The 18,903-nt window shown below is 39.7% G+C and overlaps 1 protein-coding gene and 2 pseudogenes across 1 annotated transcript in view; all 3 read left to right on the top strand.

Moving 5' to 3' along the window:
- The window catches only part of LOC127670979 (vomeronasal type-2 receptor 116-like), a 47,148-nt gene extending 42,743 nt beyond the window's left edge, over positions 1-4,405 (top strand). Inside the window, exon 6 of the mRNA XM_052165605.1 lies at positions 3,477-4,405. Coding sequence (XP_052021565.1) covers positions 3,477-4,405 — 929 coding nt within the window. The remainder of the gene's footprint in view (positions 1-3,476) is intronic.
- A 155-nt stretch (positions 4,406-4,560) lies between these two features.
- LOC127670665 (leucine-rich repeat-containing protein 58-like) lies at positions 4,561-12,784 on the top strand (annotated as a pseudogene).
- Positions 12,785-12,833: 49 nt separating this feature from the next.
- On the top strand, positions 12,834-18,640 carry LOC127670664 (leucine-rich repeat-containing protein 58-like; annotated as a pseudogene).
- Positions 18,641-18,903: the final 263 nt, after the last annotated feature.

Genomic DNA, 18,903 nt, shown 5'->3' with positions numbered 1-18,903 from the left:
TCCTTGTATGGAATTACCTATTTCTTGTGTTTCCTTCAAATTAGCTATCATCTTTCTGTTTGAGTTTTCCTTCTAGCATTTTGTTGTAGGAATGGATTTTTGGATAGATATTGTTTAAATCCAGACTTGTCTTGAATTATGGTTGTTTACTCCATCTGTTGTGATTGACAGTTTGGCTGGCTATAGGACTCTAGGTTGGCATGTGTGATTTTTTCATAGGTTTTAAGATATCTGTCCAGGCCCTTCAGTTTTTAGAGAATCTATTGAAAAGGTACAATTCTAATAGGTCTGCCATGGAATGATACCTGGTCTTTTCCCTCAGTTGTTAGTCTTTCTTAGTTCTCTACATTCTGCATTTTCATTATTTTGTTGATAAAGGACTTTTCTGGCCCACTCTATTTTGTGCTTCACAAGCATCTTTTATGTTTATAGGTATTTCTCTCTTTACATTGTGATTTTTTTCTAATATAATTTTGTTGAGAATACTTTCTCACCCTGGGATCTGGGACTCTTTACCTTCTACTATTCCTATCATTCTAAGGTTACTTGTTTTCTTTATATTCCAAATTTCTTGGGTGTTTTGTTTCAGGGATATTTTAGCGTTAACATTTTCTTTTACTGATGTGCCAGTTTCTATTTTTGTATGCCTGAGATTTTCTCCTACATCCTTTTATCTTATTGGTGATACTTGCATTTGTTGTTCTGTAAGCTTCTTTAGGTTTTCCATCTGCAGTTTACCCTCAGTCTGTATTTTCATTCTGGCTTCTATTTCCACTTTCATTTCCTGAACAGCTTTACTTATTTCTCTGGTTAACTGTAATTTCTGCTATTACTATAAGAGAATTATTTGTTTCCTCTGTAAAGCCCTATATTTGTCTGATTGTGTTTTCCTTTTCTTTTTTAAGCATTTTATTCTTTCCTCTTTAACGGCCTCTATCATCTTCATAAGACTGGATTTAAAGGCACTGTGGTTCAGTTGTGTTAAGATATGCAGGGCTTGCTGTTGTAGAGTGAGTTTGCCCTGTTGTTGTCATAATATTCTTGAATTTTGTTGTTTGAGTTCGTTTCATGCCTTTAGCCATCTAGATGTTTTTAGTCACTGCATGTTCCTGTTATGATATATATTGGGATGATGGCTAACCACCGTGATCTTAGTGTGACAGGCCCCTGGTGTATATTTTTGGGCTATATTGTTCTGGAATAGCAGGTCTTAAAAAGATGGCAAGAGACTTGGCAGAAAATTTTATATCTGGCAGGGACGATCTCCTCAGAGCCATGCCAGACAAAGTTCTTTGGGCAGGGACGATTAGAGAAGGAAAGAAATCTAAATGTTTTGGTTCTGGATCAACAGGCTTGATGAAGCTGGGCAGAGAGGTAGTAAGAGAATAGAAGTCTGGTGCAGATTTTTGGATAATTATATTTCCTCATCAATTAATTTCCATTATTTGACTGTAAAATATTTTATATAAGGTATTTCTCTGCTACATATAGAGCCAGAACATAAAGGCTACCTAATTGCCTGTTAATTCGGTTATAGTTCCTGTAGGCAGATTGAAGACATATAAATTTCACTTACGAATTTAATGTGGTTGTGGAAGGACCACTTCAACTGTCTCCCCAAAATGCTTCCTTTATTACAGACTGAAGTGCAGACACTTTAGAGATATGTACATTTGGAGGGATGGAATAGAATAAAGGTTTAGACCTACATCACAGAATCATATTGTATTGATTAAAAATACAGCTACATATATGTTGAACACTGAAAAGTTAAAGAAATTCCTGAAAAAGGAATTTGAATACAGGGAAATATAATAAACATATATTTCAAGACAAGCCATAAGCCTTATACAAAATAAATTTTGTCTTATAGATCAGTTGCCATAAATTAATGAATATTGTTTATAAGATACAATATTAAAAGCTAGCATAACACAGCAACAAAAATAATCTAACAACAGAGCAGAACAGATTTATGTAAAAGTGTTACATTAGCATGAACAGTCACACTGAGAAAATGTTAACTATTTGACAGGAGAGTTTAAGAAAGCATAAGAAAGATACACAAATGTAGAGCTCAGTGTAAAAAGAAGTAAATGTAGTCTTTCTGTATCTTTTAAGGAAAAGTGAAACTAAAATAGTTTTTGAAATGAAGCCTTTACAAAAATACGGAAAGTTATTTGTGACAAGAAATATGTGATTAAATAATATTAGAAGCATTTATTTTTCTCCTCTGAGTTTTATTCACAAAGATTTAGTTATTAAAATCTATTCTGGAGGAACAAAGAAAACATAAATTTAAGTATTAAGTAGTTGTTTTCCTGAAAATCTTTCAAAAAGTTTTCCAAAACAGTAAACTAATAGCCATGAAATTATCTCAATATGAAAAGGAACTTACATCCCCCACTATACCCTTAATTTCATCACAGAACCCAGAAGTAGTTAAAAGAGAAAAGGCCTACTAACTTTTCTCAAACATCCATATATTCACTATAACACCTGTGAGAACTTCCTTCCATCAAAAATGAAAGGAGCTGGGGAAAGATAAGGAATGCTTTGAACACATATTTAGTAGTTTCCAACCAAGATCACATGAGAAGAAAACATTTTCAAACTGAAAGAAATTTATAAATAAAAATGAATTTGTGTCATACATCCCAGACTAAAAAATCATTTTACATAAGAAATTCGATGAAAAATGTGTATTTCAAAATAGAATTCGCATCTTCTATTGGAAATTTAGAAATATTTTTGAGAACTGGCATAAAAATTGAATTAGTTATTGCCATGTAATTTGGTATTTCCTAGTTTGAAAATATGTGCTTCAACTGTATTACAAAATATAAATAAAAGAGAGGTAAAAAGCAAAAAATAAGAATACTTCAATATACAACTAAAATAAATAGGCTCTAGGTATGTGATTTTATGGGTGTTTTCATTGTCAATTTGACACAATCAAGATTTATGTAATAAAAGAAATACCGCAATTGAAAATCCTTTGAAGGGCTGGACTGTAGCAAAGAGTTTTGTACATCCTCATGTTTAGTGGTTGCTGTGGGCTGCGCTGCCTCACTGGGTTGGTGCAGCTCTGAGGAGGTGATCACAAGCTACATAACAAAGCAGGTCATGGAAAATAGTAGAGGCAGGGCAGGCAGCCCCACACCCCAGTGGACTCAGCTTCAGTTCTTACCTCCTTATCCTACCTTCAGTTCCTGCATGGTTTCCTCAGTGATATATTTATAATGTATAATGTGAAAAATACCCTTTTCTCCAGAAAAGGATACTCTTCATGGGATTTTTGGAAAGAAGTATAAACTTTAGCTTGTGTGATTATTCACTTTAGAATACTCATATCTCCATACCAAAAGTGACAAAGGAACATGGTTGTAATAACAATCCAATGAGTTTGAAGCATAAAATGTATTAGGATAAAGGAAACTTGACCATGCATTCATGATCAACTTCATTTCTACCAGGTATGAATCAGTGTGTGCAGTGTCCAGAAACTCATTATGCAAATGCAGAGAAGACACACTGCCTGGAGAAAACTGTCACCTTTCTGGCCTATGATGAGCCCTTGGGGAAGGGACTCACACTCGTGTCCCTTGGATTTTCTACTCTCACAGCTCTTGTTATTGGGGTCTTTGTAAACCACAGAGACACTCCAGTAGTGAAGGCCAATAACAGATCTCTCAGTTACATCCTGCTCATCACTCTGACCCTCTGTTTCCTCTGTCCATTGCTCTTCCTTGGTCTTCCACACACAGCCACATGTATCCTGCAACAGAACGTGTTTGGACTTCTGTTCACTGTGACTCTATCCACTGTGTTGGCCAAAACCATCACTGTAGTTATGGCCTTCACGATTACAGCTCCAGGAAGAAAGATCAGATGGTTGCAGATATCACAGGTCCCTAAGTGTGTCATTCCAGCTTGCACTCTGATACAAGTACTTCTCTCTGGCATATGGCTGGGAACATCCCCTCCCTTTATTGACATGGATGCTCACTCTGAACAGGGACACATCATCATTCTTTGCAACAAGGGCTCAGCTGTTGCCTTCCACTGTGCTCTGGCATACCTGGGAGTCATGGCCTTGGGTAGTTACCTCATGGCTTTCTTGTCCAGGAACCTTCCTGACACATTTAATGAATCCAAGTCCATGGCTTTCAGCATGCTTGTGTTCTGCAGTGTATGGATCACATTCCTCCCTGTCTACCACAGCACCACTGGGAAGGTCAGGGTAGCTATGGAAATGTTCTCTATCCTGGCTTCCAGTGCAAGCATTCTAATTGTAATCTTTGTCCCTAAGTGCTACATTGTTTTGTTTAGGCCAGAATTAAACACACTTCCTCGTAACAGGGATGAAAGACACCACAGGGGCAAATATTTACTTAAAACATAGTTCACATGATTCTTCATCTAAACTGAATTTCACTGGATCTCTACCGTTCTGACCATCATATGTAAGGTCAAATGTTTGTTCCTGTGATGGCTTTGTGGGTATGGCTTCTTCTCACCAGATATTATATTCTGAGCTTAATTCCCTGGAACCCCATGATGACGTAAGGAATCGAATTTCTGACGTTGAACTAGTGCATTTCCAGTACCTAAAATAAGTAAACATTTGTAATATAACTTTAGAAAACCCTTTTGAAAACAATCATAACATTGAGATATGATAGCATGGGCTTTCATTGTTTACACTGACATAAAATATTAATTTTTCCTCTTGAAATCTGTCACATTTTGCAATAAGGATACTCTATTCATCAAATCATGTGATGGTCCTGGGCCTTTTTCTCTAAATTCTTATTTATAAATCATATTAATTACTTCAACCAGTGGTGTTTTTTCCTTAAAGGACCTTTTCATTTCTCCCAGTGCTGACTATGCAATGTCTTTCTGGTGGCCTTGATTTCTAACAGTTTCACATGTCAGGAATTTCACACAGTTTGTCTGCCACATAAAACTTCATACCACAACATTCCTCACAAATTTTCAAATATTTCAGTACTGTTCTTATTTCAACTGAAGTCCTGAAACAACAATCAGTAGAAACCATGCCATAGCTAAATGTGACCCATCTTGATGTCTGTCCTGCTAAATAAGCAATTAGTTCTCTGAGTGTGAGGTCAGCATCATGTGGGTGAATCCCTGACACTACTTCACATTATGTACAATGTGTAACATGATTATATTGACCAATAAAATTCTTGTTCTTCTAGAACCACAAGTTAACTCTGACATCACTCTAACCATTATTCTCTATCTTCTTATCCAAAATTATGAAAAGTGTTCTTTAAACTCTTCCCACCACATTTTGAAAATTTTGTGTATCTCAAAATTTCCTGAGTCTTTGCAAACAATGTGCTCTAAAAATTATGCATAATTTTTAGCACCTAGAATTCTTTACTTTTAAAATCTATTCAAAATGTGGGCATGTAACCCACATTTTTCAGACTAAGTTAGCAGACCACTTGCCCAAATCTCACAAAGGTAATGGTTTGCTCCTAACATGAATTAAAATTTGCTTGACCATCTTAAATCTGTGGTTCACAAGCTCTATAATTCTGTGACCCTTCAATAGTGTGCCTAAGCGTGTGGTTATATTTCTTAGTTTTCTATTCTATTTCATTGATCAACCTGTCTGTGATGTACCAATACCATGCAGCTTTTATCACTATTAATCTGTAGAATAGTTTTAGATCATGGGTAGTGATTGCCCCACACATTCTTTTATTGTTAAGATTGTTTTTGCTATCCTGGCAGGTTTGTTTTTCCATATGAAATTCAGAATTGCTATTTCCATGTCTTTGATGAATTTTGCTTGAATTTTGATGTGGATTGAAATGAACCTTTACAATACTTTTGGTAGGATGGCCATTTTTACTATGTTTAAACTATCAATCCATGAGCATGGGGGATGACTCCATTTTCTGAGGTCTTTTTAGATTTCCTTCATGAAAGACTAGAAGTTCTGGACATACAGATCTTTCACTCGTTTGGTTAGAGTTACACTAAGATATTTTATATAATTTGTTACTATTGTGATGGGCATTATTTTGATTATATCTTTCTCAGCACATTGATAATTTCTCTAAAGGAAGGATACTGATTTTTGGAGTTAATTTTGTATCTGGACACATTGCTAAAGTTGGTTATGAGTTGTAGTAGTTCTCAGGTAGAATTTTTGGGGATGCTTACATATACTATCATATCATCTGCAAATAGTGATACCTTGAATTCTTGCCAATTTGTATCCCTTTGATTTCCTTTTGTTGTTGTAGTTCTCGGGCTAGACCTTCAATTACTATATTAAATAGATATGGGAAGAGTTGGCATCATTGTCCTTTTCCTGATTATGTTGGGATTGCTTCAAGATTCTCTCCATTAATTTGATATTGGCTGTTGGTTTGCTATATGTTACATTTATTTTTTTTAGATATGTGCCTTGAATTCCAGTTCTCTACATTTTTTTTTATAATATCTTCTTTATTCGATATATTTTTTATTTACATTTCAAATGATTTCCCCTTTCCTAGCCCCCCCACTCCCAGAAAGTCCCGTAAGCCCCCTTCTCTCCCCCTGTCCTCCCACCCACCCCTTCCCACTTCCCCGTTCTGGTTTTGCTGAATACTGCTTCACTGAGTCTTTCCAGAACAAGGGCCACTCTTCCTTTCTTCTTGTACCTCATTTGATGTGTAGATTATGTTTTGGGTATTCCAGGTTTCTAGGTTACTATCCACTTATTAGTGAGTACATACCATTATTCACCTTTTGAGTCTGGGTTACCTCACTTAATATGATGTTCTCCAGCTTCATCCATTTGCCTAAGAATTTCATGAATTCATTGTTTCTAATGGCTGAATAGTACTCCATTGTGTACATATACCACATTTTTTTGCATCCACTCTTCTGTTGAGGGATACCTGGGTTCTTTCCAGCATCTGGCAATTATAAATAGGGCTGCTATGAACATAGTAGAGCATGTATCCTTATTACATGTTGGGGAATCCTCTGGGTATATGCCCAGGAGTGGTATAGCAGGATCTTCTGGAAGTGAGGTGCCCAGTTTTCGGAGGAACCGCCAAACTGATTTCCAGAGTGGTTGTACCACTTTGCAACCCCACCAGCAGTGGAGGAGTGTTCCTCTTTCTCCACACCCTCTCCAACACCTGCTATCTCCTGAATTTTTAATCTTAGCCATTCTGACTTGTGTAAAGTGAAATCTCAGGGTTGTTTTGATTTGCATTTCCCTAATGACTAATAAAGTTGAGCATTTTTTAAGATGCTTCTCTGCCATCCAAAGTTCTTCAGGTGAGAATTCTTTGTTTAACTCTGTACCCCATTTTTAATAGGGTTGTTTGGTTTTCTGGAGTCTAACTTCTTGAGTTCTTTATATATATTGGATATTAGCCCTCTATCTGATGTAGGATTGGTGAAGATCTTTTCCCAATTTGTTGGTTGCCGATTTGTCCTCTTGATGGTATCCTTTGCCTTACAGAAACTTTGTAATTTTATGAGGTCCCATTTGTCAATTCTTGCTCTTAGAGCATATGCTATTGGTGTTCTGTTCAGAAACTTTCTCCCTGTACCGATGTCCTCAAGGGTCTTCCCCAGTTTCTTTTCTATTAGCTTCAGAGTGTCTGGCTTTATGTGGAGGTCCTTGATCCATTTGGATTTGAGCTTAGTACAAGGAGACAAGAATGGATCAATTTGCATTCTTCTGCATGCTGACCTCCAGTTGAACCAGCACCATTTGTTGAAAAGGCTATCTTTTTTCCATTGGATGTTTTCAGCCTCTTTGTCGAGGATCAAGTGGCCATAGGTGTGTGGGTTCATTTCTGGATCTTCAATCCTGTTCCATTGATCCTCTTGCCTGTCACTGTACCAATACCATGCAGTTTTTAACACTATTGCTCTGTAGTATTGCTTGAGGTCAGGGATACTGATTCATTCCCCTAGACTTTCTTTTGTTGCTGAGAATAGTTTTAGCTATCCTGGGTCTTTTGTTATTCCAGATGAATTTGATAATTGCTCTTTCTAACTCTGTGAAGAATTGAGTTGGGATTTTGATGGGTATTGCATTGAATCGGTAGATTACTTTTGGCAAAATGGCCATTTTAACTATATTGATCATACTGATCCATGAGCATGGGAGGTTTTCCCATTTTTTGAGGTCTTCTTCCATTTCCTTCTTCAGAGTCTTGAAGTTCTTGTCATACAGATCTTTCACATGTTTGGTAAGAGTCACACCAAGATACTTTATACTGTTTGTGGCTATTGTGAAGGGGGTCATTTCCCTAATTTCTTTCTCAGCCTGCTTATCCTTTGAGTATAGGAAGGCCACTGATTTGCTTGAGATGATTTTATAACCTGCCACTTTGCTGAAGTTGTTTATCAGCTGTAGGAGTTCTCTAGTGGAGTTTTTTGGGTCACTTAGGTAGACTATCATGTCATCTGCAAATAATGATAGTTTGACTTCTTCCTTTCCAATTTGTATCCCTTTGACCTCCTTATGTTGTCGAATTGCCTGAGCTAGTACCTCAAGTACAATATTGAAAAAATACAGAGAAAGGGGCAGCCCTGTCTAGTCCCTGATTTTAGTGGGATTGCTTCAAGTTTCTCTCAATTTAGTTTGATGCTGGCTACCGGTTTGCTGTATATTGCTTTTACTATGTTTAGGTATGGGCCTTGAACTCCTGTTCTTTCCAAGACTTTAAGCATGAAGGGATGCTGAATTTTGTCAAATGCTTTTTCAGCATCCAATGAAATGCCCATGTGGTTTTTTTCTTTGAGTTTGTTTATGTAGTGGATTGCATTGATGGATTTCCGTATATTGAACCAACCCTGCATTCCCGGGATAAAGCCTACTTGATCATGGTGGATGATCGTTTTGAAGTGTTCTTGGATTTGGTTGGCAAGAATTTTATTGAGTATTTTTTGCATCGATGTTCATAATGGAAATTGGTCTGAAGTTCTCTTTCTTTGTTGGATCTTTGTGTGGTTTTGGTATCAGCGTAATTGTGGCTTCATAGAAGGAATTGGGTAGTGTTCCTTCTGTTTCTATTTTGTGGAATAATTTGAAGAGTATTGGTGTTAACTCTTCTTTGAAGGTCTGATAGAATTCTGCACTGAAACCATCTGGACCTGTGCTATTTTTGGTTTGAAGACGTTCTATGACTCCTTCAATTTCTTTAGGCATTATGGGACTGTTTAGATGATCTATTTGGTCCTGATTTAATTTTGGTATTTGGTATCTGTCAAGGAAATTGTCCATTTCCTCCAGATTCTCCAGTTGTGTTGAGTACAGGCTCTTGTAGTAGTATCTGATGATTTTTTGGATTTCCTCAGTTTCTGTTGTTATATGTCCCTTTTCAGTTCTAAGTTTGTCAATTTGGATACTTTCTCTGTGCCCTTTGGTCAGTCTGGCTAAGGGTTTATCTATCTTGTTGATTTTCTCAAAGAACCAGCTCCTGGTTTTGTTGATTCTTTGTATGGTTCTCTTTGTTTCTACTTGATTGATTTCGGCCCTGAGTTTGATGTTTTCCTGCCTTCTACTCATCCTGGGTGAAATAGCTTCTTTTTGTTCCAGGGCTTTCAGGTGTGTCATTAAGCTGGTAGTGTATGCTCTCTCCATTTTCTTTTTGGAGGCACTCGGGGCTATGAGTTTTCCTCTTAGCACTGCTTTCATTGTGCCCCATAGATTTGGGTATGTTGTGTCTTCATTTTCATTGTGTTCTAAAAGTCTTTAATTTCTTTCTTCATTTCTTCCTTGACCAAGATATCATTGAGTAGAATATTGTTCAATTTCCACGTGTATGTGGGTTTTCTGTTGTTTTTGTTGCTATTGAAGACCACTTTTACTCCATAGTGATCTGATAGGAGGCATGGGATTAGTTCGATCTTCTTATATTTGTTGAGGTCTGTCTTGTGACCAATTATATGGTCGATTTTGGAGAAGGTACCATGAGGTGCTGAGAAAAAGGTATATTCTTTTGCTTTAGGATAGAATGTTCTCTATATATCTGTTAAATCTAATTGGTCCAAAGTTTGAATTAGTTTCATTATGTCCCTGTTTAGTTTCTGTTTTCCTGATCGGTCCATTGAGGAAAGTGCAGCGTTGAAGTCACCACCATTATTGTGTTAGGTGCAATGTGTGCTTTGAGCTTTAATAAAGTTTCTTTTACAAAAGAGGGTGCCCTTGCATTTGGAGCATAGATGTTCAGGATTGAGAGTTCTTCTTATTGTATTTTTCCTTTGACCAGCAAGAAGTGTCCCTCAGAGTCTCTTTTGATGACTTTGGTTTGAAAGTCAATTTTATCTGATATTAAAATGGCTACTCCAGCTTGTTTCCTGAGACCATTTGCTTGTAAAATTGTCTTCCAGCCTTTTACTCTAAGATAGTGTTTGTCTTTGACCCTTAGGTGTGTTTCCTGCAAGCAGCAAAATGTAGGGTCCTGTTTACGTATCCAGTCAGTTAGTCTATGTCTTTTTATTGGGGCATTGAGTCCAGTGATTTTAAGAGATATTAAGGAATAGTGATTGTTACTTCCTGTCATTTTTGACGTAATTTTTTAAATTTGATTGGTTAACTTCTTTTGGGTTTGATGACAGGTTACTATCTTGCTTTTTCCAGGGTGAAGTTTCCCTCCTTGTATTGGTGTTTTCCTCCTTTTATCCTTTGTAGGGCTGGGTTTGTGGATAGATATTGGGTAACCTTGATTTTGTAATGGAATATCTTAGTTTCTCCATCTATGGTGATTTGAGAGTTTTGATTGTATTCGGTAGATTAACCTGACTGTCCGTGTCCACTATCATGCAATTTATATCTCTATTGCTCTGTAGTACAGCTTGAAGTCAGGGATGGTGATTCTTCCAGAAGTCTTGTTCAGAATTTTTTCTTTCATCCTGGTTTTTTGTTTTTCCATGTGAATCTGAGAATTGCTCTTTCCATGTCAGTAAATTATTGTGTTGCTATTTTGATGGGGATTGCATTGAATCAGTAGATTTCTTTTAGTAAGATGCCCATTTTTACAGTATTAAACCTATCAATCCATGAGAATGAGAGACCTTTCCATCCTCTGATTCCCCAGCATGGCAATTCTAAACGTTCCTTCTTTCAGTGATCTACTGTCTGAGAAATCTAAAGTCCCACGTCTGTCTCCCTGTCCAGTCATTTGCTACTAGCAAATTTATTTAGCATTTAGCACAATCTGGGAGGAAGGACAGTGCCTCACACTTAGACATGCAAATTCTCCTAAATTTGGGAACCCCATAAAGATAATATTAGCAATAAACCAAATCTACAACTGTATATTATTACTTGTAAGTGGATATTAGCCAAAGAGTAAAGAAGAGGTTGAGGCTGGCATCACGGGTGAGTGCCTCTGCAGGGCCATGCTGCACCACTTCTGATGGGGTGGAACCCTTCAGGTTCTGGGATGCACTGCCTCATCAGGTGTCCTAGGATCCTGCTGGATGGAGGAGACCAGGCTCAGGGAGGCCAAACTCAACTGGTCAGTTCACAGCATGTGGGGCGGAGGCCCTGGAGTCTGAGCTGAAGGCACGACCGAGGAGTGGAGTGGCTTGTGTGAGGCGCTGCTGTGGCTGCTGCTGGTCGCTGCCCTGGGAGCGCTGAGCTGTGGCTTCCTCCTCAGGCTCATGGACATGAGTGGCAATGAGCTCGCAGCTCTGGGTCCTGAGCTGCTGACACTGAGTGGCCCGCACATGCTGCTGGCCAGGAACAACCGGCTGGGCGGCCCAGGCTTGCTGCCCGAGGGCCTGCCTGGCGCAGTCGCTGCTCTGCTGCAGCCTCCATGTGCTCAACCTCAGTGGCAACCACTTCCAGGAGCTGCCTGCCTTGCTGCTGGAGCTGCATGTGCTTCAGACCTTCAGCCTGGGCTGGGCAGCAATTAGCTGCAGCGCATCCTGGCAGAGATGGAGAACTCGCAGAGTTTAGAATGTTTATACCTTGGAGTAAACGTCATTGCAGAAATCCCACCAGAAGAATTGGCAAATCTGCCTTCTCTGAGTTACTCGGTGCTGCATGACAAGATCCAAAGTGTGCTTACTCAGCAATCACAGTTGCATTTGCTTCAATCCTCAGTTTTCATAACTTGGTGACATACCTGCCTCGAGAGATCCGTAATCTTATTCCCTGGAAACGTTGAGTTTACGAGGAATCCCGTTGGTTGGTTGTTTTGTTAGAGATTTTACATGACCATACAGCTCTTCTGGAATTAGCCTCAAGGACCATTAAGATCCGAAGTTTTTCATACACACGATGGACTTCCTGGGAATCTTCATAGATACTTGTGTTCAGCCAACAATTGTCCAAAACCCAAAGTGTGGTGGAGTCTATTTTGACGGTGGTGTCAGACAAATTAAGTTTGTGGGTTTCTGTGGGAAGTACCATCTTCCCTCATGCACTGCGTGCTCCAGAATGCTCCTCCCACTGCACTTTGCCTCACACAACTCCACATCCCAGAGTGAGTCTGACTCAGAAGATGAAGCCAGTGAACCCAGAATGCAGAAAGTTCATCATGGTTGGGGAGCAGTGGGTATTGATAAAACACGGAGCAGAAGTGACTTAAAAAGAAACCGGGTCTTGAAACTGATTGGAGGCCTGAGCGTTTTTCGTCTTGAATGTCCATGTAAGACTTTGCCATGGTGTGAAAGAAAGGTTTTGCATTTTATCTTCACATTTGGCAAGAGTGAGTCTGGTCCCGAGTTTAGATTCTTTGAGTGTAATTTATTATCAATGGCAGTTCAAAATTAAGCCGATTGACCACAATTTTCATATAAGTCTTTGAAGAAACACTAACAGCATGGTTCATTCTGAAGAGCAGTCATGTTTACAATCAGTCAGAACAACCTCGGACAGCTGAGTTGATTAAAGAAGTCATCACTTCTTTAAATATACTTTAACTAACTAGTTGAATAATTATATACATAATACTTGAGTTCTGAGGGCCTGAAACTCTGTAGAATTGACTGGCCTGGAACTAAGAGATCCCCCTGGAAGAACTCCCAGATGGGACATCTTCCAGGTGGCAATTCTAGGGGTCCTCTGCCTAGTTGCTGATATTATAGGTGTACACCACCATCTGCTTCCATGGCCATCTTAACTTTATTTGTGTTAACTGCAATAATCTCTTCTAAGTAAATGTCTTTACACTTAATGAGAGGCTAAAGTCTTGATCTGTGTATTCACCAAGAGGCAGAATAACAGTTTTGGACCCCCCCAAAATATAAATGTCAAGTAGTCTAAGAACTGCTAAGTAGTCTAAGAACCTGCTTTACAACATTGGACTAAATGAGGAAAAGTCGGGCATAGTTGTACACACCTTCAGAACTGCACTTGGGAGGTAGAGGCAGAAGAACAGGACTTCAGAGTTAACCTAGGCTCCATAGTAAATTTCAGACCAGCCTGGGCTACATACATTCCACCTTGTCTCAAGGTGGAAGGGGGCAGATTTTAACCACCATGGGTGTCTCCTTTGTTCCTCTTGTTTACTAAGTCAAGACTTCCTCTACATTTAAAAGAAAAACTACAACTGCATAAGTCAGAGTGTAGCAGAGCCTATTGTGTTGGTCCTCAGTAGAGGAGTTCACAGAGCCAGCAACCACTGAACACCGAAGAAAGCATTGAGAGAACATTAAATACATTGTATCCCTAAGGTGGGGAAGAAAAATAGTAACACAAAGTGTTGTCATCGGAAATTAATAAATTTTACTAACTGGTTGATTAGGAATAAAATACTAAAAGTATAAGCTAACATTAAAAAGCATGAAACTGTCATTGATGATCATTAACTGACCTGTAACAGGAAGTCTAGTTGGTAAATGCCAAAAGCAGTTTCAGATTGCAGTGGGGCATCAGGTGATCTCTTGAAGAGTGCTTTATTAGAAGCTAACTGTATGCAGAATCCTTGCATATTACATTTCTTTATTTTTATTTTTATTTTATTCGACATATTTTTTATTTATATTTCAATTGATTTCCTCTTTTCTGGTCCCCAAAACCCCGAAAGTCATATAAGCCCCCTTCCATCCCCTGTTCTCCCACCCACCCCTTCCCACTTCCCTGTTCTGGTTTTGCCTTATACTGCTACACTGAGTCTTTCCAGAACCAGGGGCCACTCCTCCATTCTTCTTGTACCTCATTTTATGTGTGGATTATGTTTTGGGTATTCCAGTTTTCCAGGCTAATATCCACTTATTAGTGAGTGCATACCATGATTGATCTTTTGAGACTGGGTTACCTCACTTAGCATGTTGTTCTCTAGCTCCATCCATTTGCCTAAGAATTTCATGAATTCATTGTTTCTAATGGCTGAATAGTACTCCGCTGTGTATATATACCACATTTTTTGCATCCATTCTTCTGTTCAGGGATACCTGGGTTCTTTCCAGCTTCTGGCTATTATGAATAGGGCTGCTATGAACATAGTGGAACATATGTCCTTATAACATGCTGGGGAATCCTCTGGGTATATACCCAGGAGTGGTATAGCAGGATCTTTCGGAAGTGACGTGCCCAGTTTTCTGAGGAACTGCCAGACTGATTTCCAGAGTGGTTGTACCAATTTGCAACCCCACTAGCAGTGGAGGAGTGTTCCTCTTTCTCCACATCCTCACCAACACCTGCTGTCTCGTGAGTTTTTAATCTTAGCCATTCTGACTGGTGAAAGGTGAAATCTCAGGGGTGTTTTGATTTGCATTTCCCTGATGACTAATGAAGTTGAGCATTTTTTAAGATGCTTCTCCGCCATCCGAAGTTCTTCAGGTGAGAATTCTTTGTTTAACTCTGTACCCCATTTTTTAATAGGGTTGTTTGGTTTTCTGGAGTCTAACTTCTTGAGTTCTTTATATATATTGGATATTAGCCCTCTATCTGATGTAGGATTGGTGAAGATCTTTTCCCAATGTGTTGGTTGCCGATATGTCCTCTTGATGGTGTCCTTTGCTTTACAGAAACTTTGTAATTTTATGAGGTCCCATTTGTCAATTCTTGCTCTTAGAGCATATGCTATTGGTGTTCTGTTCAGAAACTTTCTCCCTGTACCGATGTCCTCAAGGGTCTTCCCGTGTTTCTTTTCTATTAGCTTCAGAGTGTCTGGCTTTATGTGGAGGTCCTTGATCCATTTGGATTTGAGCTTAGTACAAGGAGACAAGAATGGATCAATTCGCATTCTTCTGCATGCTGCCCTCCAGTTGAACCAGCCCCATTTGTTGAAAAGGCTATCTTTTTTCCACTGGATGTTTTCAGCCTCTTTGTCGAGGATCAAGTGGCCATAGGTGTCTGGGTTCATTTATGGATCTTCAATCCTGTTCCATTGATCCTCCTGCCTGTCACTGTACCAATACCATGCAGTTTTTAACACTATTGCTCTGTAGTATTGCTTGAGGTCAGGGATACTGATTCCCCCAGATTTCCTTTTGTTGCTGAGAATAGTTTTAGCTATCCTGGGTTTTTTGTTGTTCCAGATGAATTTGATAATTGCTCTTTCTAACTCTGTGAAGAATTGAGTTGGGATTTTGATGGGTATTGCATTGAATCTGTATAGTGCTTTAGGCAAAATGGCCATTTTAACTGTATTGATTCTACCGATCCATGAGCATGGGAGGTTTTCCCATTTTTTGAGGTCTTCTTCCATTTCCTTCTTCAGAGTCTTGAAGTTCTTGTCATACAGATCTTTCACATGTTTGGTAAGAGTCACCCCAAGATACTTTATACTGTTTGTGGCTATTGTGAAGGGGGTCATTTCCCTAATTTCTTTCTCAGCCTGCTTATCCTTTGAGTATAGGAAGGCCACTGATTTGCTTGAGTTGATTTTATAACCTGCCACTTTGCTGAAGTTGTTTATCAGCTGTAGGAGCTCTCTAGTGGAGTTCTTTGGGTCACTTAGGTAGATGATCATGTCGTCTGCAAATAATGATAGTTTGACTTCTTCCTTTCCAATTTGTATCCCTTTGACCTCCTTATGTTGTCAAATTGCCCGAGCTAGTACCTCACGTACAATATTGAAAAGATAAGGAGAAAGGGGGCAGCCTTGTCTGGTCCCTGATTTCAGTGGGATTGCTTCAAGTTTCTCTCCATTTAGTTTGATGCTGGCTACCGGTTTGCTGTATATTGCTTTTACTATGTTTAGGTATGGGCCTTGAATTCCTGTTCTCTCCAAGACTTTAAGCATGAAGGGATGCTGAATTTTGTCAAATGCTTTTTCAGCATCCAATGAAATGACCATGTGGTTTTGTTCTTTGAGTTTGTTTATGTAGTGGATTGTATTGATGGATTTCCGTATATTGAACCAACCCTGCATTCCCGGGATAAAGCCTACTTGATCATGGTGGATGATTGTTTTGATGTGTTCTTGGATTCGGTTGGCAAGAATTTTATTGAGTATTTTTGCATCGATGTTCATAAGGGAAATTGGTCTGAAGTTCTCTTTCTTTGTTGGATCTTTGTGTGGCTTTGGTATCAGCGTAATTGTAATCCACCGCTGTTTTAAAATAAGGTGCTAAGTGCCCGTCTGATTTGAAGATGCTATAATTTTGGTTGTATGGTTTTGGCTTCTTTATCAAAAGACAAGTGTCCACAGGTGTGTGGGTTTAATTCTGGGTCTTTGATTCTATTCGGTTGATTAACCTGACTGTCCGTGTCCACTATCACGCAATTTATATCACTATTGCTCTGTAGTACAGCTTGAGGTCAGGGATGGTGATTCTTTCAGAAGTCTTTACTTGTTCAGAATTGTTTCGTTCATGTGAAACTAAGAATTGCTCTTTCCATGTCAGTAAATTATTGTGTTGCTATTTTTATGGGGATTGTATTGAATAAGTAGATTTCTTTTAGTAAGATGCCCATTTTTACTGTATTAAACCTATCAATCCATGAGAATGGGAGACCTTTCCATCCTCTGATTCCCCAGTATGGCAATTCTAAACCTTCCTTCTTTCAGTGATCTACTGTCTGGGAAATCTAAAGTCCCACCTCTGTCTCCCTGTCCAGTCATTTGCTACCAGGAAATTTATTTAGCATTTAGCACAATCTGGGAGGAAGGACAGTGCCTCACACTTAGACAAACAAATTCTCCTATAATTTGGGAACCCCATTAAGATAATATTAGCAATAAACCAAATCTATAACTGTATATTCTTACATGTAAGTGGATATTAGACAAAGAGTAAAGAAGAAGGTTGAGGCTTGACTCGGCTGGCATCAGGGGTGAGCCTGGGCAGGGCGATGCTGCACCACTTCTGATGGGGTGGAACCAACCCTTCAGGTTCCAGGATGCAGTGACTCATCAGGCGTCCTAGGATCCCGCTGGACGGAGGACACCGGGCTCAGGAGGCCAATCTCAACTGGTCCGTTCACAGCATGTGGGGCGGAGGCCCTGGAGTCTGAGCTGAAGGCACGACCGAGGAGTGGAGTGGCTTGTGTGAGGCGCTGCTGTGGCTGCTGCTGGTCACTGCCATGGGAGCGCTGAGCTGTGGCTTCCTCCTCAGGCTCCTGGACATGAGTGGCAATGAGCTCGCAGCTCTGGGACCTGAGCTGCTGACACTGAGTGGCCCGCGCATGCTGCTGGTCAGGAACAACCGGCTGGGTGGCCCAGGCTTGCTGCCCAAGGGCCTGCCTAGCCCAGTTGCTGCTCTGCTGCAGCTTGCAGGTCCTCAAATTCAGTGGCAACAGCTTCCAGGAGCTGCCTGCCTCGCTGCTGCAGCTGCATGTGCTTCAGACCTTCAGCCTGGGCTGGGCAGCAATTAGCTGCAGAGCATCCTGGCAGAGATGGAGAACTTGCAGAGTTTAGAATGTTTATACCTTGGAGTAAATGTCATTGAAGAAATCCCACCAGAAGAATTAGGAAATCTGCCTTCTCTGAGTTACTCGGTGCTGCATGACAAGATCCAAAGTGTGCCTACTCAGCAATCACAGTTGCATTCACTTCGATCCTCAGTTTTCATAACTTGGTGACATACCTGCCTCGAGAGATCCGCAATCTTATTCCCTGGAAAAGTTGAGTTTACGAGGAAACCCGTTGGTTGGTTGTTTTGTTAGAGATTTTACATGACCATACAGCTCTTCTGGAATTAGCCTTAAGGACCATTAAGATCCGAAGTATTTCATACACACACTATGGACTTCCTGGGAATCTTCATAGATACTTGGGTTCAGCCAACAATTGTCCAAAACCCAAAGTGTGGTGGAGTCTATTTTGACTGCGGTGTCAGACAAATTAAGTTTGCGGGTTTCTGTGGGAAGTACCGTCTTCCCTCATGCACTGCGTGCTCCAGAATGCTCCTCCCACTGCACTCTGCCTCACACAACTCCACATCCCAGAGTGAGTCTGACTCAGAAGATGCAGCCAGTGCACACAGAATGCAGAAAGTTCTTCATGGTTGGGGAGCAGTGGGTATTGATAAAACACGGAGCAGAAGTGACTTAAAAAGAAACCGGGTCTTGAAGTTGATTGGAGACCTGAGCGTTTTTCGTCTTGAATGTCCATGTAAGACTTTGCCATGGTGTGAAAGAAAGGTTTTGCATTTTATCTTCACATTTGGCAGGAGTGAGTCTGGTCCCGAGTTTAGATTCTTTGAGTGTAATTTATTATCAATGGAAGTTCAAAATTAAGCCGATTGACCACAATTTTCATGTAAGTCTTTGAAGAAACACTAACAGCATGGTTCATTCTGAAGAACAGTCATGTTTGCAATCAGTCAGAACAACCTCGGACAGCTGAGTTGATTAACGAAGTCATCACAGTCCTCTTACCATGGCTGGTTTATGCTGAACACTATACACAAATAAAATGAACCTTCTCCTTGTGTTACCCCTGGACTGTTGAAAGCCTTTCTAAACAACTAACTGGACAGTAAGGCCTATAACTTTTAATA

Source organism: Apodemus sylvaticus, chromosome 20, assembly GCF_947179515.1.
Source record: "Apodemus sylvaticus chromosome 20, mApoSyl1.1, whole genome shotgun sequence".
Classification (NCBI taxonomy): domain Eukaryota; kingdom Metazoa; phylum Chordata; class Mammalia; order Rodentia; family Muridae; genus Apodemus; species Apodemus sylvaticus.
This window is presented reverse-complemented; position numbering and strand designations above follow the sequence as displayed.